At 51.0% G+C, this 21693-nt stretch overlaps 1 protein-coding gene across 1 annotated transcript; it reads left to right on the forward strand.

Annotated features, from left to right (window-relative positions):
* The first annotated feature begins 845 nt into the window (after positions 1 to 845).
* Positions 846 to 17528, forward strand: DDX25 (DEAD-box helicase 25). The gene is made up of 12 exons (XM_054592876.1): positions 846 to 908; positions 1535 to 1601; positions 1868 to 1909; positions 2632 to 2767; positions 3846 to 3938; positions 4027 to 4129; positions 5852 to 5966; positions 6912 to 7089; positions 12931 to 13168; positions 13873 to 14035; positions 16073 to 16261; positions 17467 to 17528. Exons 1-12 carry the CDS (start codon positions 846 to 848, stop codon positions 17526 to 17528), a joined length of 1449 nt encoding a protein of 482 aa, XP_054448851.1.
* The last annotated feature ends 4165 nt before the right edge of the window (positions 17529 to 21693 follow it).

Below are 21693 nucleotides of genomic sequence, written 5' to 3' on the forward strand. Positions count from 1 at the left end.
TCCAAGTTCAGCAGTCAGTAGTAGAAGGAATCTATCCCAACTATGCAGTGCAGAGAGGAGGTGGAGGTTGTGCCACCAGGTACAGTCTTCTAAGCACTGCTTTAGCAAGGGGCACACATCAGAGTCAGAATTAAAATAAACCAGGCTGTGGAGGCATCGCAAGTATTTAAGAACAGGGACAGAAGTTGGAACCTGAACGACTTTACTTTCTCTTCACACCTTTCGCGTTCGAATTCATTTGTCAGACGAAACGTACTCATTCTGACCCTTCACTTTCCTAGCAATTCGCAGCCTTTCTGACTTCTGGTCACGTGTAAGTAGAAATTCGGGGAGAAACGTGCGCTTGAGAGCTTGAAGCAGGACGGGGGCGTCCAGCCTGATCACTTAGAGAATTACTTGCGGAGTGAGTAGGAGGGGAAGGAAGGTACAAAGATCATGACTGCTTAGCTTAGAGTCCCAAGCTGTTCTTATCTTACCAGCGATCAGCAGCAGGCAAACGTCCACTGCGACAGCGCCCCTCCCCGGTTTCCAGCACCTGGCATGGTGTGGGGCTGGCCAAGAGAAGCCTGTGATGGACAGGTTCTCCCGCAGCCCCACCTCCTCCCCCGGACCTCCTGCGCTCCCCTGCCACCCTTCTCCTCCCTGGACATGGTCCCTTCCTCGCGGAGGGCTCTTTTCCTCCTTGCCCCTCCCCCCTCCTTCCGGGAGCCGGCAGCCTGCGCTGCGTCACGACGGTCGCAGCACGTGCACCTGCCCTTGGAGGCAGCTCATTGGCCACTGAGTGGGGTCCGACGTGCCTCGACACGCAGGACGCACGTGCTAGGGGCTGAGCGCAGTTCGCAGCCATGGCGTCGTTACTGTGGAAAGGCGACCCAGGGGCGGCAGAGAGCGAGCATCTGAACAGCCCTGTAACCGCCACCGACCTGGAGGGCAGAGGGGCAGGGGCTAGGACAGCACTCCCCGGGGAAATCTCCGGGGTGCGGTGGTGGTTGTGTGTGGGGGGAAAGTGTTGTGTCCAGCGGTGGAGGGGAGACGTGGAGTGGCAAGGACTTGGAAGAAGGCCCGGAAACCGAGACCCGGAGAGAGACGAGACCGTTGGTTTGAAAGGGCAGAATGAAGGCACCGGGAAGTCCTTGAAGGGAAAGCTACCGGTTGTCCCAGGCAGACCCTGACTTTCCTCCTCTCCCGGTTTGACCGTTCACCCGAGGCTAGCTTCCCTCCACCTCTCTGCCAAGGCGTTTTCCTAGCCACCATCCTAGTCACATTGTGTGTGACCCCCCCACGGACGGCCACATTTAGACCAGAGGCCTAAGAGAGGAACTGTACATACAGGAGCAGCCAAAAGGCTCCTCTAGTTTTAGGATAATTCGTACAGGAGAACTGTTCCGAAAGGAATCCATGCATACCTAACATTGCCAAGGGAACAACATTTGGGCGGTCTTTTCCGCACTCCTTCCAGTCCCTGTTAGGGATAGCAGTGTGCTTCTTGAAGCCTTGCTTCCTAATACTGGTTGAAATTTGTCTCTTTCAATAGTTTTCAAGCCCCGCCCCCCACCAGAATAACCTTGAGGATATGAAGAATACCGCAGTCTCAAACCGACGTAAGTGCTGTAGGGTAAAGCCGATCGGCCTCAACTAAAGAGCATTGCTTTCCTCATGTCCCTGGCAACTGAAATATATTTGGCTTCCTTAATTTAACATTCGAGACCCTCCACTACTTTCCCAGGCTTTTTACCCACCCATCCCCTGGGTGGCCCTTCCTGTCAGTGCGCACTGTAGAGTTGGAAAGAGAAATGCGGATAATATACTTTAAATGCCTGCTCGATGCTTAATCGTTACGTTTATTGTTTCTCTTTCATCCTTTTAGATGATTCCATTAATAACACAGAAGAAGATGAAGAAGATGTAGGTAGGAGAGAAATTCATTTGCATGTATCTACTACCGTTCTGTTTCACTTAATCCTGAGCTTCATAATATGAATAATGTAATCTCAATTGGAGAGCTGGCTCTGCCTCTATTTTCTTTACAAACAGTGAATATCAGGAGAAATACTAACTTAGGAGTGGAGCATATTTCTTAGAGGATGTTGAAATGAAATTTGTAGCAATGGATTAAGAATTTTCAGCTGCCAAGGAAAAATGAGGTCTGCTGCTGATGGATGTAGACTTGCTTGAAGTTAGAGGCTGGCATAGCAGCAAGAAACTGGATCCCCTTGAGAAAAAGGAATTCTCAGTGCTATGTGATTCTTTCTGGAAACTTATTTATTTTTTTAATATGTTTTAAAAGATTTTATTTATTTATTTTTAGAGAGCAGGGAAGGGAGGGAGAAAGAGAGGGAGAGAAATATGGATCAGTTGTCTCTCGCACACACCCCAGCCAGGGATGGGCCCACAACCCAGGCATGTGCCCTGACCAGGAATCAAACCATCAGCCTTTCGTTTTGTGGGACAACACTCAACCAACTGAGCCACTCCCATCAGGGTTCTAGAAACTTACTTAGAAGAAATACGAGAGTAGGAGCAGTTGCTTGATACACACCACTAAATGGGATGGAGCCACTTACTAGGTGCCTTTTAGGAAGCCTGAATTTCCCCCTGCCCATACCCCTTTTTTTATTCTTGCTTTTCTAGTGGATTTGGCAGCTAATTCACTCTTAAACAAGTTAATCCGGCAGTCCTTAGTAGAATCCTGTCACCAAGTCGAAGTCTTACAAAAAGATCCCAGCTCTCCACTCTACTCCGTGAAAACATTCGAAGAGCTGCGGCTGTGAGTATTTTTACTCTTTTGCTGGAGGAAAATGCTGGAAAGCATAGCACAGAACAAACTAACCTGCTAATAATCAAACCATCAGGATCTCGCCTTTGTGTTCCAATATTTAATGTTAAAATGAGATGTGTACATTTTGCATGCAATTAAAATACAGCTCGAAGAGGTGCACTAGGAGCCTGCCTTGTTCAGCAAATTGAGAACTTTTTTATGGTAAAATATTTTGATCTTGCTGGGCTAAGAGGGATTGCTAAGCCAGACACAGCCACGTTACCACTCTCCATACCAAGACACAGGTACGGGCATTAAAATGAGTGCCTTCCCCAAATGGGCTTGCATTTCCTAAGGATTTATCTGTTGGCATTAAGGAAACATTTACTGAAATGGACTTTTGTAAAGGGGAAGGATCCAAAATCCCAAGGCCCAGACATTTTCTAAATTGAAGGAGAAGCCTACCTATGATAAAAGGTTGGCTGCCTAAAATCTACCAAGTAGTCTGCCAATGAAGCACATCCAAAATGTGCACGTTATTGAAGGCGGAAGCGTTCCAGCCCGCTTCTGTTTACCCTCCTCCTAACATCTGTCGTGAGACCCGGGAGAGAAACACTGAAAAAGACTGGCTCAGAAGGATGAGGGGATAGTGCTTTCTGCTCCTGGGCAGACTTGATAAGTAAAGACATTTCTGTCTTCTCTGAAAATAGCTGTTAAAACATCAAAGTTTGTCATTCATTAAAAATAATTAATCTCATGTAGTTTTCAGCTTCTGTGCAGAAGAAAGCTCTTTCTGGCATATTGATACACTTCTGTCAGATGCGTTTTTTCCTCTTTCACTTGGTTCAACAGAAAGTTCACTGTTAGGTTCCATTACTGTCTTTATGCTAGGCTTATAGAGTATTTATTTAGGGGTCTTGGTCATATGTGTTTGAGAGTTGAGGTGTAAATTATTTATTTCTAAATGTTATTTTTGAAGGTCAGTTACAGGGTGGCCTGACTTAGAAATGCACCTTTCAGGTTTGTATTTCTGAGGTTACTGACCAATCATGAGCTTTAAGTGTTTGATTTTTTTTTTTTTTGACAGAAAGGATGAGTTACTAAAAGGGATCTATGCAATGGGATTTAACAGACCATCCAAAATCCAAGAGATGGCTCTCCCTATGATGCTGGCGCACCCGTGAGTGTCCGGGCTCGTGGTATCCCGACTCGGTTACTTTTAGTCTCTAATATTCAGTGTATGCCCAGGGATCTCCTCTTATCTACAGACCCCAGAACCTCATAGCCCAGAGCCAGTCTGGCACAGGGAAAACAGCCGCTTTCGTCTTGGCAATGCTCAGCAGAGTCAACGCCTTGGATCTCTTCCCACAGGTAGGGGAGGCTACGAGAGACGGGACTGCTTTCAATGCCAGTGATATTTTGGGAACAGGTGATACTGCTTAACAAGATGATATTAACAATACATCCTTTTTCATAAAATCGTAGAGCACTGGGCCGAAGTAGGGGGCAGTGACTGAGAGCACAAGCGTTATAGTCGGATTGGTTCCGGTCCCTCCCTCTCTTCTCACTAGCTGAGGGTCCTAGGAGAGGCAGCACATCTTTCTGAGTCTGTTTCCTCGTAAAGATGACATCTGTAAAGGCGTGGATTGTAGTCCTTCTGACCACCCTGAATCCGAGCACCAAGCGCAGCGCCCGGCTTGTAGAAACCACCCCCCTTAAACACTGAGTGAGTGGGCGAGTGCCCGCGTGAAGGCCTGAACGCCTGCCTCAGAGGGCTGCCGGGCAGCTTAAGCGAAGTAGTGCACGCTGTTAGCACCGTGCTTGGCACGAAGAACGAGGGGATCCTCTGGCCCAGCTCACTCCTGCAGCAGAGGCGGAAACCGAGGCTTGGAGAGGGGAGCGTCTCACAGAGGTCACGGGGGTCGGAGAGCGAGCCGGGGCGGAACGGCGCTTGCCCTGCTCCTCGTCTGGCTTCCACTCGTGGAAAATACCTGGGGATCGCTCCCTTTCTCCGGACTGTTCTCATCCACTCCTCTGACGAGCTGAGTACCTCAGTGCCGAGTGCGGGGGAACCTCCGCGCCGAGTACCTCGGTGCTGTGGGGGGAACGAGGGTTCTCTCAGGCAGTTTACGCTCTGTTCAGCGGGATGAGTAGGGATGTGAATAGCTGAAGCCAGACCTATAAAATCACCTGTTTATTTTAAATCCTCACCCGAGGGACATGTTTATTGATTTTAGAGAGAGAGGAAGAGGAGGGGAGATAGGGAGAAATACCAGTGGGAGAGAGAAACATCAATCGGTTGCCCTCAGTACATGTCCCAGCTGGGGATCAAACCCGCAGCCTTTCGGGGTACGGGGCGACGCTGCAGCTGACTGAGCCACCTGGCCAGCGCAGAAGTCATCTTTTTTTTTTTTTTAGACAAGTTCAGTGAAATTTATATTTGGGGTTTGATACTGTGAATGAAAATTTGGGGGGAAAAGCTGTATTTGAGAAATGTGTGTAGAAATGACTTTTACCACTTGAGCTATGTTTCCCTCTCCTCTCTATCACACACCTTTAATTGAAGCATTAAATATCACCAGTTTCTTCCATCAACACCTTCACGCATCAGCAGCCACTATTCACGGTGCAGGGGGGGAGGTAACCCGTGAAAGAGGTGAAGGGAGTATTATGCTGGAGAGGCACGTGCATCAGGTCAAGCAGGGAATGTTCTGGAAATGGTCGGACTTCTCACAGCCCACAGGAGGTGATGAGGATCCCACTCCAACTGTCATTTGTCACATTCTGCCTCTTTTTGATTGCCAGCCTCTTTGCATTCCGTTCTTCCCCCACCCAAGAAAGTGAACCCGTAGCCTGTGGGCCTTCACGGCCCTTAGAGAGGAGCACAGGAAAGGTAGCTCATTCTCCCTCCTTCAGCCCCTCCTCTCCTCCCATGCTCAGCATTCACCTCATACCCCTCAGCTGCTAAAATTGTATTCAACCCAAATCTCCCATTTCACTTTTGTGTCTCTCCCTGTACAAATTTTAATTGTATTTCAAACTTGCATGATGGCTGAGAGGAACCTTTCTCCTTCCCCCTTCTCTCAATTTCAGTGTCTCTGCCTGGCTCCTACTTACGAACTGGCTCTGCAAACAGGCCGTGTGGTTGAGCAGATGGGGCAGTTCTGTGTGGATGTCCAAGTGATGTATGCCATTCGCGGGAACTCAAGTATGTGCCAGTAAGCCAGGCTGGGCGGGTGTTCCCGGTCCAGCTCCGCGACCAGCGGGCCGGTTACGTGTCTCCTCTGCTTCCTTATCTCTAAAATGGGGCTGTAACAGCACCGCATAGAGTTGGTGTCAGGATGCAATGAAATGATGCAAAGCGCTGCCGCGCGCCTGGTGCCGGCCGGGGGCCCTTCCTGCCACGATGTCCCCCTCCCGCAAGAGGAGGCTTGTGTATATTCTTTTCTTTGAAGCTCAGTTGTTTGGTACAGAACAGTTTTTACATTTAGTTTTTGTATTAAAGTATTACATATGTAGAGCAGGAACAAAAATCTTTAAAAGATCAGAAGGTAAAAGTGAAAGTTGTTCTTCCTTGTCCTGCGAAAACCTGCCTCCAGAGACAACTGTGGTTTTGTTAACAGTCTGTTGTTTTTTTTTTTTTGCTTTTTTTCTTTGTTTATTTGGAGCTCATGCACTTATAAATGTACATATACGAATTTGTTAGAGTGTTTTCAAAATCGGGAGTGTTTTTTTTCATAACGTTCAGAGACTTAAGTATTTGGGGCGTCTTTCCACATGAGTCCATGTAACCCCACTTCATTCCTCTGAGCAGCTGCGTAGGATTCCAGCGTTTACTGGACGTAGGCTGCTGAGAGGCTCTCGGTGGCTCCCCCTTTGGGGAGGGTGGTGGGGCCTGCCCGGCTGTGCCCGCGCTTCTGGAGGGTGGCGGCGTGGCTGCAAGGCGGCTTTGCAGTGAATCAAACACGCAGGATGCCACTGTTACCGTAAAACTAGAAACTCGGGAATTTATTTTAAAACTGCAGATTTAACAGCCGTGGTGACCTCTGGGTTGCACTTGGAAATGCACTGTAGCGTGGGAGTCCTGTGTCGCGCTGCCCTGCGCTGTGGGCTGTTTGCCTCTGAAGAAGCCCTGCAAACCCTTTCTCCCCAGTTCCCAGAAGCACCGACGTCACCAAGCAAATTATAATTGGCACCCCCGGGACTGTCCTCCACTGGTTTTTCAAGCGAAAATTATTCGATCTGAGTAAGATTCGTGTGTTTGTCCTGGATGAAGCAGATGTGATGATCGACACACAAGGATTCTCAGATCAGAGCATTCGAATTCAGAGGTAACCTTCACATCCCGCCTTCTTCCTGGGTCTTCTCTCCGGATGGGAAATTTCACTTGTCTGCTGCTGCTCCTCGCCTCGACTGCCTAATTGCCCAGTTGCTTCACCTTAGAAACCAGCTCGGGTTTTCGTCGTACTCACAGCCCACAGGCCTGGGGCTGCGGGGGTTTTCCACCTTCCTGGCCGCTTTCCTTTTGCACCGCAGGTGTACAGGTGAATCTGCAGACTGGGTTTTGCCCCAAATTTTGCAAATTTTTAAAAAATATTTCTAAATATTCTAAATTCTAAAATTCTAAATTCTAAAATATTCAAAATTCTAAAGAGAATTTACTGAAATCCGACAGGGCTCTTCTAAGGTCACAGGGGATAGGGAAGGGTACAGAGGGGACGGTGACCCAGCAGGAGCCTCTGGTAGTGTAATCCCGGTTTCACCTGTCACTTGTGAAATAAATCCTGACCTTGTCCTTGGCCTCCCCCTCTCGGGATCACCTGAGGGGCTGAAAATTACGCCTCACCTTCCCCAACCTCAGATTTATCCAAACTTCGGAGAGTGGGCCTCAGAAATCTGTATTGCATATTTTTAAATAAAGTATTTATACACTTAATGTTATATTCAAATCGTATCGAAAGACTTGCAGTGAAAAACAGTAACCCCCGCCCCATCCCTGAGAGACATCTGTAGGTAACATGCCCATAGTGCTGTTTCTTGATGGGCGGTCACTGTCTGCTGGCTTCCCGCTGGAGGGGGCAAGACTTCAGTTCATCTCCGGCCGCACTCCCTCTCCTTTCCCCGTCCCCTCTAACACCGCTCTGTGCTGACAGCGTGAGTTCGGTCCTTAACACTGCGTATTGCTCGCGTCATGATGTTATTAAACATAGTTCACTGCTGATCAGTGTAATATTAAAATTATGTGTTTCTTGTTCAGCTTTTCCCCCCCTACAAGTAATAATTTGCTTGTTTTCATTTGTTTCATAAGTATCACTGCGTAGGGATCTCTACTTTTCCTCTGCCTATTTCATCATGTGTGTCGTATGTCAAAGATATTTCAAAACAGTCAAAATTTTTAAAATCCACTGATTTCTCTTTTTTCCCTGAAGCTCTTCCAAACCCCTTCCCTGCAGTTTCAGTCTGGGCTGGTTGCTGTCCAAACCTGCTGTCCGTCGGTCAGTACGGGTTGTCCCGTGCCCATTTACTGCTTTGAATGTCCTGGTTTCTGGGCCCTTCTTCCTGGCTTGCTGTTGGCTCACACAGTGTGCTGCGGTGTATTTTCTAACAGCGTCCTGAAAAAGAAGGCGTGGGAAGTTCACCGTCCAGCTCCTGCCTGTCTGAAGATGTCTTCATTGTACTTGCAAATTCGGTCATTTGATTGATGGTTCGCCTGGATGTGGACTTCCATGTTGAAACGCATTCCCCTATAAACTTGGAGTCAGTGTTGAAAGCAGGAAAGGTTTTTAAAAAAATACTATAATGAGTACTCTCAGATTTCAGGGTAGTTGCTGAAAAGTTTAAGGTCGTCCTGATCCCGAGACTTCTGTGTGTGATCTGTTTTTTTTTCCTCTGCAGAATGTTTTAGAACCTTTCTTCTCCCTGCTTTTCTGAAACTTCTCCGTGATGTGCTTCGGTTGGGGTCTTTTTTTCATTCATTTACTTGATATGCAGTGACTCTTTTTATTCCCAAAACTTGTGCCTGCCAGATTTGGGACAATTTCTTATGCTGTTTCTCTCCTTAAAGTGACCCACTTTTTAGGGAGCCAATCTGGAACACAGTCATAACAGACAGAAAAATATAATATAATATAGAAGAAGTAACCATAAACATGTGTTCTTTAACATAAATGTGAAAAATGTTTATTTGAAATTATATATTATTCTGTTTTTCTGTAACAAAGCTGCTATTTAAACAATACAGCAATAGAACTAGTTAGCAGCAGCAGTTGGAGTAATCACTAATAGTAGAACTAATTAAATACATGTGAGAAAAATAGCACAATATTTTATAATGTTTCATCTCTGGTAGAGCTCTTTTTTTAATCTTGTTTTTGCATTCTTAAGTTTTGTAGGCTGTGCTACTGTATATGCTTAAGACACACAAATGAAGAGCTTCTTACAAGCAGAACGTAGACAGCGCAGGACTAATTAATCAGATACGACCTCTATGCTGAGGTCATCGAACAGTTGCAGAGAAACGAAATATAATTTCTGTTTCACGACAGCCTTTCCCCCATCCTCACCCTCCCTGTGCTGGAGCAGGACGTGCTTTTGTCTCACCCTTACAGACAGGGTTCTGGGCACCTGGCTCTGGGGAGCTTTCCAGGGGCCAGCAGCCGCAAGAGGCACTTTGTAGGCACCTGCCGAAGGAGGTCCCCCGCTTCCATTTCTGTACAGGGAGCCCTACTATCCGGTGCTTCTACAAGTTTTACCTGAACAGTGACCCAAAACTTTAAGAATGAAAAGCTCAGTATCACAGGTGAGCAAATTGTACACCTTTTTAGAGGTGTGTACAAAGTACGCAGGACACTTAGCCGGTAAGTTCTTTTCACTTTTTTTGATGAGAAGTTTCCCAACGGAGTGGAATCTGCGAGAATTTACATTTGCACAGGCAGATAGTTGAGCAAAGACTAATTTATATTTGGGTGAGATAGCAACAGCCTGTTGTTTTCTATCTTCTGTTTTATTAAAACTTTACAGGAGTCAAGATTTTTGAGTTCCCATTTTTCAAATGCAAGCGTCTAGGAGATCGGGGGAACATATTTTTTGTTTTGACATATCACTGTAATTTGACATATCACTGGACATGACACTTTGCTTGCAGCCTGTGAACCAGGAAACATAATTGTGCTCAGTTTCATGGTGTGGAGGGAAGGGTGCACTAGTGCACGCCCCTTTCTGGGGCGTGGCCAGACTAATAACGCATCTGTTCCAGCTGGTGTGTTTAGAGGAGGCAAAAAGAACTTCGAATTAAAAAGTTCAGACTTTGGGATCAGACCTGTGGTTTCCACATCTCCTCCTCCACAGGTCTGATCCCAAATTCTTTCCTTTCTGCGGTACAGTATGCTCTGTATTTGTTATTTACCTCTTCAGGCCAGTTATATGCGTCCTTCCGTCTGCCATTAGCCACCCTCTGTCCTGTCTGGGTCACGCCGGTGCTTTTCTCTGTTTCTTTTCCATGGCGCCCTGCTCTTGCATTATGGATGCAACGTACTGCTGTTGTCTCTCTGAGGGTATCAGTTACAATATTTAAAAGTTTCTGTTCTCAGCACTGTCTTGAGTTATCTAAGTTTACTCTTTTCCTTTATTTTTATTGTAGATACTATTCCAGATGTCCCTTTTCCTCCCCCTGCCCCGCCTTTGCCTTTCTCCACCCAGCCTCCGCCTCCCCCGCACCCCACCCTCCTCCCCTGGCCATCGCCACACTGTTGTCTGTGTCTATGCGTCACGCATACACGTTCTTTGGCTAATCCCTCCCCCTTTTTTCATCCTGTCCCCCCACCCTCGCAGCTGTCAGTCTGTCCCATGTGGCCGTGCCTCTGGTTCTTCCGCTTTCTAAGTGTACTTGTCTGTCTGCTGCAGTCCCTTTCCTCCTCACACCTGGCGACACGCCGGCCTTTCACACTACAGGCGGGGTAGCTGGAGAGCTTGGTGGCAGCTCTGCTTGTAACTCAGGAAGCGCCACTTAAGGATGATTGACATCTGGTGCTCTTTAGGACTATAAAGCAGTCGCCAGTCTCCGTCCTGGGAGACAGACACTTGGCGGCCGGCATTCTAGAAGCACGGCAGGACACCGGGCTGGGCGGGCCCCGTTCATGTGTGTATTTCACTTGATCCCGCATCCTCAGCTCCGTGCTTCCCCCTTGCCTCCTGCCGAGGCTGTTTTTCCCGAGACTGGAATCTGCACAGAATAAACCGCTAGCCGCTGGCGTGCCTGCGCCGGCTGCCTGAAGCGGGGAGCGGTCCACCTGCTGCGCATGCGTGTTTTCCGCTTTTTAAGACAACTTTGGCCAAAGACCAAGCGAGACTCCCTAATGTGCTGGTATATTTATATATAATAGCAAATAAAATACTCAGAATTCCAAGAAAGACTTAATAGTCAAAAAGGGCTTTCTGCCTGAGAATAGTAATGATTAGAGTATTTATGTTGGTGGTTTATCCATTCATTGTTCAGCTTTCCTTTTTGCTTAAAAAAGGTGAAATCACACTACTGTTCAATAGAAATAGAATGCCAGCCACATGTGTAATTTTATATTTTCTACTGGCCACATTAGAAAAAGAAACAGGTAAAATTATGTTATATTTTATGTAACACAACATATCAAAAATAGCATTTCAGCAAGCGGTCAATATAAAAATTATTCATGAAATAGTGGACATTCTTTTTTTCTCGCTAAGTCTTCAAAACCCAGTGTGTTCTGCAGAGCTGCCCTCCTTGCATAGTTGGCATAAACTTCCTGAAGTGGATCGGCCAGGCCTGGACGCCAGGCCGGGAGCCGCTGTTTTCCGCATGAAGGATTGTGGTGCAGCCGACGGCCAGGAGGCCCCGGCAGGCCAGTGCAGAATGTCCCCGATGACCTCTGGCATGCTGCCGCCCCTCAGTCCCCAGTTCTCTGGCCTCTGGTGCCCGCAGGTCCCAGACCTCCCAGTGGCCCTTCCAGCTCAGCGGCGTTTTCCATCACCATCTCTGTCTGTGGCCCTCATGTTGGAGCTTCATCCCCGTTCTTATTCACCCCATTCTCTGCCTTCGAAAAATAGGTTGAAACGTCTTATCTACCAATTCCTCCTGTTCTAGTCTCTGTGTTTTTTGTGGATTCATATCTTCTTGTCTCTGCAGAGTCATGCTTGTGGGACGTGGGGAGCCGAGGAGACCGCGCGTGCAGGCAGCTCACCGTCGGTGGCTGAAGTCTGTCCGACTGTTATTTGAAAAGCTCGGCAGATGAGCCAGGCCCCGGCTGATAGTAGCTTTGGGGAACCCCTGGGCTGTGTGATCTCTCTCTCTCTCTCTTTCAGCACTAACAACATGTTTTTCTAAGTGCACTGTTGTCTTCTCATAAGTGGGGCCTGCTCTCTGGTCCCTCTTGTGTTTTTAGAGATTAGCTTTGTACTGATGTATAAACCAGGCACAGCTGTGTGAGAGATCACAGACAGGCCGTGCTTCTGCAGCGGGTGGCACAGACCAAGAAACGGAGCGTTGCCGGCAGCCTGGACGGTGCCCACAGCCCTTTCCTGCCTCCAGTACCCCCCCTTCCTGGGGTGAACCTGCACCCCAGCTGCTGACTCCATAGATGCATTTTGCCTGGTTTTGGACTGTATATAAACTTAGCCCTATTTTCGTTATGGGTTAACTTTACAATTCACATGCAGTAGATCCCCCCACCTTTTTACTTATATCTGGGTTCTTCTCATTGCACGTAAAGTTCGTTGTGGCTGCTGTTCCTTCCCCCACGAGAAACAAGCCCTGCCGTGGAGGGACGGCCGCTGTGTCCCTCATCCCCACGGAGCGCTGCGGGAATCAGTCACCGTGAACAGTGCCTAGGCTCTCAAGCGTGGCTTCTCCTAAAGATAAAAATCGGTGTGAAAACCTGAAACCCCCCGGAACACACCCATAAATTGTGCTCTTGCACTCCACATTTAGTGTGCAATTTTTCCCAATTCTGAGTGGCAAGGAGGAGCCGGACACGTTGCTCTTTGCACGGAGGTACACCTTGGCAGGCACACCTTGGACGCTGACCCCGGCGCGGGTGTGTGGGGAGCAGCCGGTGACAGCAGGAATGAGGTGCTCGAGGCTGCCTCCACGGAGAGTGGCACGGTGGCAGTAGGTCACAGCCTCCTCCCCTCCTCTGTCACAGGGCTTTGTCCCCTGAGTGCCAGATGCTCCTCTTCTCTGCGACCTTTGAGGACTCCGTGTGGCAGTTTGCAGAGCGAATCATTCCTGACCCCAACGTGATCAAGTTACGGAAAGAGGAGCTGACCCTGAATAACATCCGCCAGTACTACGTGCTGTGCGAGGAAAGGCGGGACAAGTACCAGGCCCTGTGCAACATCTACGGCGGCATCACCATCGGCCAGGCCATCATCTTCTGCCAGGTAACCCCCGGAGCGGCCTTTGCAGCGCCCGGGCTTCCTGCAGGCGGAGGGAGGGGACAGCAGCACACAGAGGTGCCACGTAGCTCAGCACAGAGGGGACCGTGCTCAGCACTTTGGTACATTGTGCAGTTTAGTCTTCGAGTAACTCCAGGCAAAGATGATTTGTATCTTGTGGGTGAAACTTCAGTTAATTCACAGAATGGGACTCGCCTCCCCCCCCCCCCTCCCCCCCCCCCCCCCCTCCCTTTTTCTTTTTTTTTTCTTTCTTCTTTTTTCCCTCTTTTTTTTTTTTTTTTTTTTTTTTTTTTTCCCCCCTTTTTTTCTTTCTTTCCCTCCCCCCCCCCCCCCCCCCCCCCCCCCCCCCCCCCACAAGTATGTTACACAGAGGGTGCCCTCCTGTTAGAACGATGGCTTCTAACGCTTCCCCACGCGGGTCCATGCTTCTGGTGGGGTTTCGACAGGTGCCCTTTGACAGAGCAATTTGTTACCTCTTTCATGGCTAAGCAGCCACAGCTCTGACAAGCTGAGAGGACGGGGCCCTTAGAAGCACAGAAGAATCCCGTGCCCGACTCTGGGTGCCTCTGGGACAGCCCTTCCTGGCCCCACCCCACATGTGTGAGCACCGTAGACACAGCCGGTCTGCTGTGACTGGGGGCTGGGCTGGGCTGGGCTGGCTTTTTTTTTTTTTTTTTTAAATCACATAGACTCGTCAAAATGCCAAGTGGTTGACGGTGGAGATGTTGCACGACGGCCACCAAGTGTCTCTGTTAAGCGGAGAGCTGACCGTGGAGCAGCGAGCGTGCATCATTCAGAGGTTTCGGGAGGGGCAGGAGAAAGTCCTCATAACAACCAACGTCTGTGCTCGAGGTGTGTGCGCACGTGTGTGTATTTAAAGTCAAGTTTGTTGCGGTATAATTTATGTGTGAGGAAATTTACTCTTTTCAAGTATATGGCTCGGTACATAGTACACAATGTGAAGTATATGGTGTACAGTGAGTTGACAAACATACATAGTTCCGTAACCATCCGTGTAATCGAAATACACAGAACAGCCATGTCCCCTCAAAACTGTGCTGCCTTATCGTTGGCCTCTGCTGCTTCGCGCCCGGGCAACTATAGGTCTGGCTTCCCTGTTTTGTCTCTTCCGGACACCATGTGAATTAGTCATACAGTTGGTGGCCTTTGTGTCCACCTTATTCCACTTGACATAATGCATTTGAATTTATTATCATGTTACATGTATTAGCAGGTCAGTCCTTGTTGTTGCTGAGTAGGGTTCCCTTGAATGGATGTACCACACTTAAAGCATCCACTCTCCCGATGGTGGGCATTTTGATGGTTTCCAGTTGGGGGCTACTTTGACTAAGGCTGTGATAAACATTCAGGTGTGGGTCTCATGTAGACAGAGGTTTTCATTTCTCTTGGGTAAATACAATACCTAAGACCAGGATTTCTGGGTCCTGTGGGAAGTGTCTGTGTAGCTTTATAAGGAAGTGAGAAGTTTTTCCTGAAGTGGCTGCACCGTTTTCCCACCTGCTGGCAGTTGAGGAGCGTTCCAGGTGCTCTGCCTTCTTGTCAGCACTTGGTCTTGTCACTGTGTCATTTTAATGTTTCCAGTAGATGTGTGTGGTATCTCATGTTTTTAACTTGTGTTCTTAATGACTAATGATGTTCATCTCTGAGGTGTTTCTAATTTTAAAAACTATTGACTACTGGGGAAAAAATGTTTCAAGTAAAGGGATTTCCTACTTTCTTTGTCCCCTCTATGGCCTCGCCCTGCCCTGCCCTCACGCCCTGTCTCCTCACTCCTCGTTCGCAGAGACCTGAGGGCCTGCCCCGGCCGAGCCGGGCCCCCTGGAGGAGGGGCCCGAGCGGGGGTGAGGTCCCCGCACCTCCAGAGCCCGCTGCCTCGCCCATGGCTCTCCAGACCAGGGCATCTAATGGGAATTTCTCTGTGGAGGGAAATGTCCTGTTCTGTGCTGTCCAGTTAGTGGCCACCAGCCATGTATGACTGTTGAACACTTGAAACGTGGCCAGTGTGACTAAAGGGGTGAATTTCTAATTTGGATCAACTTAAAATCAAACAGCCACGTGAGGCTAATGGTTCCCATTTGGACCACACAGCTCCAGACCCCGGAGGGAAGAGGGCACGTGGAGCTCCAGAGTCCAAGCACCGTGCGGGGAGCGCAAGGCTGGGACCTGGGTGGCCGCCAGCGGTGGGCGTGGAGGCCCCAGGGGATCCCGCGGGTCATGCCGGGAAGCATTCGATGGGGGGTGTTGAAGGCAGCATAGATTTCAGTTTGATGAGAATCTGCAGTTTGCTTGGGCAACGGCCCCACCACGTGCCTGATGTTGGGGGTTTGTGTGTCAGCAGCGGGTGGGCCGGGACTCCAGCTGCGGGGCGTCCTGGCTGCCTGGACTTCGCCCTGTGCAGTTTGGGCAGCTGGGTTGTGAGCCCCACGCTCTGGACATGGCTGGGCAGCCACTAGAGGAGGCGGGAAGGGAGAGGAAGCCGGCCTGCAGGCTGTGGTGATGCGGGGGCCAGGCTCCGAAGGCCCGACTGGAGCCATGGCCGCGGGATGAGCGGAGCCGGGCCCTGTGACGGCAGGGGTGACGCTGCGCAGCGGGAGCAGAGGGCGGCGTGGCCCTGCGCCCCTGGTAAGAGCCCCTCTCACGGTGCAACGGTGCACACACGCGGCACGTGTTGAGCCTTCTGCAGGAGCAGCTGCCACTGCCTCTTACCCAGCACCATAGCCGTGCTCCGCAAGCAGGCTGCCCGGCCCAGGGCCCCTCCGGTCATGTGGAACCAGGTCCGTGGCGCGTGTCCACCCTCGGCGAGTGCGGCTCTTGGTAGCTGTCTCCTGAGGAAGGAGTGGCAGCACCCTCCACTGCTTTCTCTTCTAGGCATTGACGTGAAGCAGGTCACGATCGTTGTGAACTTTGATCTCCCACTGAACCAATTGAAGGAGCCAGACTATGAGACCTACCTCCACCGCATAGGGCGCACAGGGCGCTTTGGGAAGAAGGGCCTCGCCTTCAACATGATCGAAATGGAAAAGCTGCCCCTGCTTATGAAGATCCAGGACCACTTCAGTGAGTAGCACCCTTCCAGTGGGCACTGCGGGCCCTTGCACTGACAGCGAGGACGCGCGCCCAGCCTCCAGGCCGAGGCCGGCAGTGGGATGGGCGCAGGAGGCTCCTGGCTCACAGGCCCGGAGCTCCTATAGGAGACAGTTGATCAATTTACACATGGCAGTAAATGGAAAATTTTGCTAAGTCTGGGACCTGGAGCAGATTTTCATGCCCTAAGTAAACCACCGTGCTAAGTAGAATGGTAATGTCCTTGAAGGTTATGTTCTGTCCCCAGTGTCCCCTTTTATTTACCTTTTCCCTTCTTCTTGCCCGACCCTGCCAAGCAGGACGGTCCTAAATTCTGAGGCCTGCTGGCCGCCCCCAGCCCCCAGCCGCATGAGGCAGGCTCTGACACCCTCTGGCACCCGGCCAGGCAGGTGCTCTCTGACGGGCGCTCATGGGGGGCGGAGGGGGGCGACGTGCCCTGAGGTGTCCACTCCTCACGTGACCCCGGGCCCCGAAGCCCGTGGGTATGGCTGGGGAGCAGGGCAAGAGGCGCCCTTGCGTGACTCCAAATCTACCACCTTTGAGGACAGTGGTCCTTAACCTTTGTGGGAAGCAGTGGACACTCTCCCCAGGGACACGCACAGACACACATGCCTGCAATTCGGCATATAACTTTAAAGGGTTTGGAGACTGTCACACGTCCGTGGACCCTTCAGGGAAGCGGATTACGCGCCCTGTGTGAGGATGACTGAGGAAGGACCTGGCGGGGGGCAGGGGCAAGGACCGCCGTCGGGGCCTGCTCCTGCTCTGGAAGCTCCTGAAGACCTGGTCTTGGGAAGCGACTCGGTGGAGGGGCTTTAGTCCCCCGCCCTGTCGCCCTCCTGCACTCACACACTCGCACTCCCCTCCTCCGCAGCTCCGCAGGCCCCTCCCCCTCCCCTGCCCCGCACGTGCGCTGCGGCCTTGCTTCTGCCCCATGGTATCGAGACACGTGGGTTCTGTGGTCTGGTGCATATGGTGTGATTTGGGTTAGTATTGGTCGGCTATTTTGATGCCCCCCTCGTTACCTAATAGAGAGGACGTTCCTGTCTCGAGGCTCCCCACGCAAGGGTTGCGGGACCACATAGTCAAAGGTGTCGCGGTCATCAGAGACTCGGGTGGGATGGGGAGAGGCCCCACACGGGCCCCGGTAGGAGCGGCGTGTTCGCGTGTTTTCTCAGACAGCAGCATCAAGCAGCTCGACCCTGACGACATGGATGAAATCGAAAAGCTTGAATATTGAAGAAAGAACTTAAGCATTTATGAAATGTCCTAGTTTGTGTGACAGTGTCTCAGTGGAATTTAAAGGTACTTTTTTGTTTTTAATGTGGAGGCTTTTTCAACATGGAAGTGTTACAAATGGCAAAAGTAAATGAGGTAGCCTTAGTTCTAAAGACCTGACGTCTTTTTGAAACCAAGTAGATATGAAACCCATGATAACTTTGAATAAAGAGGCAACATTATTTCATATTCTAATCTTTTCATAGATGAAATCTCCTTTGGGGTGGGGGTGGGGCTCCTGGGATGTTTTTGAAGGTAGTTTTTAGAATCTGAGATCACCCCTCCTGTAAGCATCTTACATCACCACGAGGTGGCAGTAGAGCTTTGCTGTTTTAGGAATTTGAGCAAATGCAAAACCACAGGTCTTCAGTCCAGGCTCCCAGCCGCCCCTTCCATCCACTGATGCCGCCCCCCGCCCCGCCCCCGCCTGCGCTGCGGTCTGCTCACCGCAGGGGAGGCACGCTCACATACACACTGACACCTTTACAAAGTGAAACAATTCAGAAGCGAGAACACTATGCTTTGTTTTAATGTTTCTGCTGACACAGAATTTCAAAATGTTTTTCTATTTTGCTGCTTAATGTCTTCAAATTAGAGAAGATTTAATCCATCATCAGTTATTTAATAGTTTCTAAAAATATGGCTTTATCATAAGCATTTCTTGAAAACAGGTAGTGGGGGGAAACTTTTATTTAAGAGTAACATTTTAGGGAGTCAAAGGTTTTGCTTTTAAGAACTTAAAATTGTATCTGAGAATCCGGGACATTTTCCTGCAAGTCCCTTGGAGATGCTTTTTATTTCTCACATTTATTACTAACAAAATGAACCAGTGAACTTTAGAAAACAGGGGAATCCGTACTCGCCCAGGAAGCTTGAGCAGGTTTTGCGGCGGACGGCCAGAGCCCAGGCCCCAGCCCATTGCCAGGCCGCCCCAGGCCGCCCCCAGCCGCCCCCGTGGACGCTCTGTCACCCTGACGCGGAGGGGCGTTCCCGCGGACCCCTTCTGATATGTTCCACGCGCCCATCACCCTGCTGGTGCTTTGTCCCCGGGAGCGGGGCTCAGAAATGCTCGGAGGTCGCCCAGTCCCCTCAGTCCACAGTGGTGTTTACTGTGTCCCCATCGCGCCGAACACCAGGGAAGGGAGACAGGATGCTACCGTCATCTCAGAACTCAGGGTCTTACCCAGAGACTCCAGCTAAGGTGGTGTTATAACAGCTATGCTAACGGAGGGTGTGCGGGCCACGTGGACCCAGGGGGCCCCTCCCGCCCTTGGGCCAGCTTCCTGGAGGACAAGGTGCTCTGCGTCGCCTTTCACAAGAGGGAAAGAGGAGCCGAACTGTGCCTGGTAGCGCCCTGTAGTCGTCCACATGGGCCCACTGAGGCAGGGACAAGACCCAGCTCGTAGCCGGGTTTACCTCAAGACGTTGGGGCAAACGCAGGTTCCTTCCCCCATGCAGGAAGAAACAGACGGTCTGAGGGGAGAGCCCCGACATGCACACCTCTATACCTGAGCAGAAGGCACAGGCAAAGCAGGGGGGTGAAGGAGGGGCTCCAGGCAAAGAGGTCCCGAGACAGTCCGCGAAGGTGGAGCTCCCACCTGCGAAAGCCCTCTCTGCCTCTCCTCGCAGCACGTCTGCCTTCCTCTGTGGACTGTGATTGGCCTCCTTGCCCACTCAGTGCCCACCCCCAAACCAGTGCCCAGCACATAATAGGTTCAGCGCCCAGCCCGATGAACGTTTGTTCTCGTTGAGTAACATTCCCCTGCCTTGTCTTCATCCACCAACATTCTCCTTTGAGGTTTTCCATCCTAGTTTTGAACCCCAATTAGATGGTGCTGGATGAACATAGGACATATGTCGAGATGTTTTGCAGTCTTACTATATTGAGCTGAGTTGGACTTTTCCATCATCTTCAGCGTTTTGGGGCGGATGGTGTCCAGACACAACTGTACCCCCTCCCTTTCCAGTTCAGCTCTCTGATAGACTCCCTCCCGGTTCCCCTCACAGATGTCCTCAGCAACGCTCATTTGGCCGCTGTTCCCACGGGGTCTGCAGACGGTGGGCATTCTACCGCCTTGCCCTTTGCCCTCTCCTCACAGCCCTTTGTCTCACAGCCTGGGAGGCACAAAGTCCCATGTTCCGAGTGCCACTAACTGTCTGGTTTGGTGAGTCAACAATCCAGAGACCGTGTTGCAGGGCGCAGCTCCCTGCTCGGACCTGCGAGCGATCCTCATGTGTCCGTCCGTGGCCTGGCCAGGGCCCCGTCTCAGCCGACGCCTGCCTTGGAAAAAGGCAAATGGAGACACTGGACAGCCAGATGACTTCAGCGCATCTGTGCGCTGGCTTAATCAGCTGTGTGTTACTTGGCACCCAACGCTAAACCAAACGCATGAGGTTTGTCTTGGCCAGCGTAGCACTGTTAGCATATTGACATTCACGATTACGTAGGGCAGGGCTGTGATTTCCAATGGGAGTGGGAGTGAGCACCTCGCCTGGGCACGGCCCTGGGATGATGTCAGGTGCTGGATCTGCAGCAACTGGGAATAATGGGAAAGGCAACGCGTTGGCCCTCGTCTGGTAGGGCGTCTGACAGCCCTTCTCAAGAGGCGTTGCTGCTTTTGGTCATGAGAAGGTGTTGATTCACCTCAGCAAAGCTCAGGCCCCAAGAAAGCTGCCGGCAGTCTCCGCATATGGGCTGGACGGTGGAAAATCTTAGGGGACTGGGGCCGAGGGGAGCAGTGCCTTTCCAGACACGGGGGAGATCAGCCAGTTGTGGCCAGTCTTGGTTTTGCTGAGCCTCCTTTCCTTCGATTCAAGGAGGGGCCTGGATTGGAAAGAGGACCCAAGTGGGCCAAGCACAGCCGTTGGAATAGGAGCTGAAATGCGCGTCCTGAGCAGGGACCGCTAGCTCCGGGGACCTGCCCTTTGCCCTCTGAGACCCTGGGCCTTGGTCTGTTCCCTCCTGCTCCTGCGCAGACAGCCTGTCCCTGATGATCCGGAGGGCACTCGGGCCCCAGGGTTGGGCACGTAATAGTTCTACCGAGGGTCTAAGAGGAGGAGGGTCCTCTTCGGTTGCACCTGCCTCACTGCATCCCCCCAGCACTTTGCGGGAACCTGCCATGTGTACACATACTGAAGACCCTCCTGGCACCGTGTGACCCGTGGACCGTGAGGTACCAGAGCCTTGCTCTATGCTGTGGGGAATGCCAACTTTCTGCTCTAAGACAAACCCAAAGAGAATGGCCCCAGGGCTCCCCGCACGTGCCCCCCCCCCCCGTGGCTGACTCCCTCCTCCGCCCGCAGGGCTGCCGCTCGCTCCCCGGCTTCCTCACGCCGCCCCACGCCAGTGTTTTCATGTCTAGGCTCTGGGGGCTCTTCTCTGCTCCCCATGTCTCAGGAGGGCTGGACAGGCCAGGCTTTGGCCCGAGGCAGGTGCCAGAGCCGCTGTGTCCAGGCACGGGCCTTGTCCTGTGGGTTTCCTGGCTGCTCAGCGTCTCGGTCAGCTCAGGAAGCCATGACAAAAATCCCGCAGGCTGGGCGGCTTCGACGACAGAACGCTGTTTTCTCATAGTTCTGGAGGCTGGAAAGTCCAGGATCAAAGTCCACCAGGGTTCAATTTCCGGTGAGGACTCTCTGCTGCCTTCCCACTGTGCCTTCACCAGGCAGGGAGACGCATTGGCGTCTAGTCCCATAATCCCAACACGAACACGCAACCTCGTGACCTAACCATCTCCCCAAATCCTCACCTTTGAACACCATCATGTTGGGGGGTTAGGACTCAACATGTGCATTTGGGGTAGGGGCCAAACACCGTGCCCCCGCCCACCAAGTAACACGTTGCAAGCTGTCATTTGAAAATTTGGGTGGGGTTGAAGCACCAGTATCAATTTTTAATGTGGTTTTCTACCCCGCCTTTAGACATGACACTTTCTAGACTCTTCTGTCTAAGGAACTACAGGAAACAACCTGATAGGGGATGAGTCCTGGTTATAAGACCTGATGGTGTGTCCTGATCACCCACGAAGTTGCCACGGCCCGTGCTGAGCTGCCAGGCGCCTTCACCAGCTTAGCAGCCTCTCCCTCCTGCTGAGGTTTGAGACAACCAGACGTTCTACTATGTTAAGAAA

This window comes from Pteronotus mesoamericanus, unplaced genomic scaffold (genome assembly GCF_021234165.1).
Source record: "Pteronotus mesoamericanus isolate MK-2021 breed Mesoamerican mustached bat unplaced genomic scaffold, CSHL_Meso_final scaffold_371, whole genome shotgun sequence".
Classification (NCBI taxonomy): domain Eukaryota; kingdom Metazoa; phylum Chordata; class Mammalia; order Chiroptera; family Mormoopidae; genus Pteronotus; species Pteronotus mesoamericanus.

Bases quoted from the DNA above. Each gene is read 5' to 3' on its own strand.
- DDX25 (XM_054592876.1), top strand. From the start codon at position 846: ATGGCGTCGTTACTGTGGAAAGGCGACCCAGGGGCGGCAGAGAGCGAG. The intron at 1,602-1,867 runs GTAAGTGCTGTA...TCATCCTTTTAG, and splicing joins TACCGCAGTCTCAAACCGAC to ATGATTCCATTAATAACACA. The intron at 7,090-12,930 runs GTAACCTTCACA...CCTCTGTCACAG, and splicing joins CAGAGCATTCGAATTCAGAG to GGCTTTGTCCCCTGAGTGCC.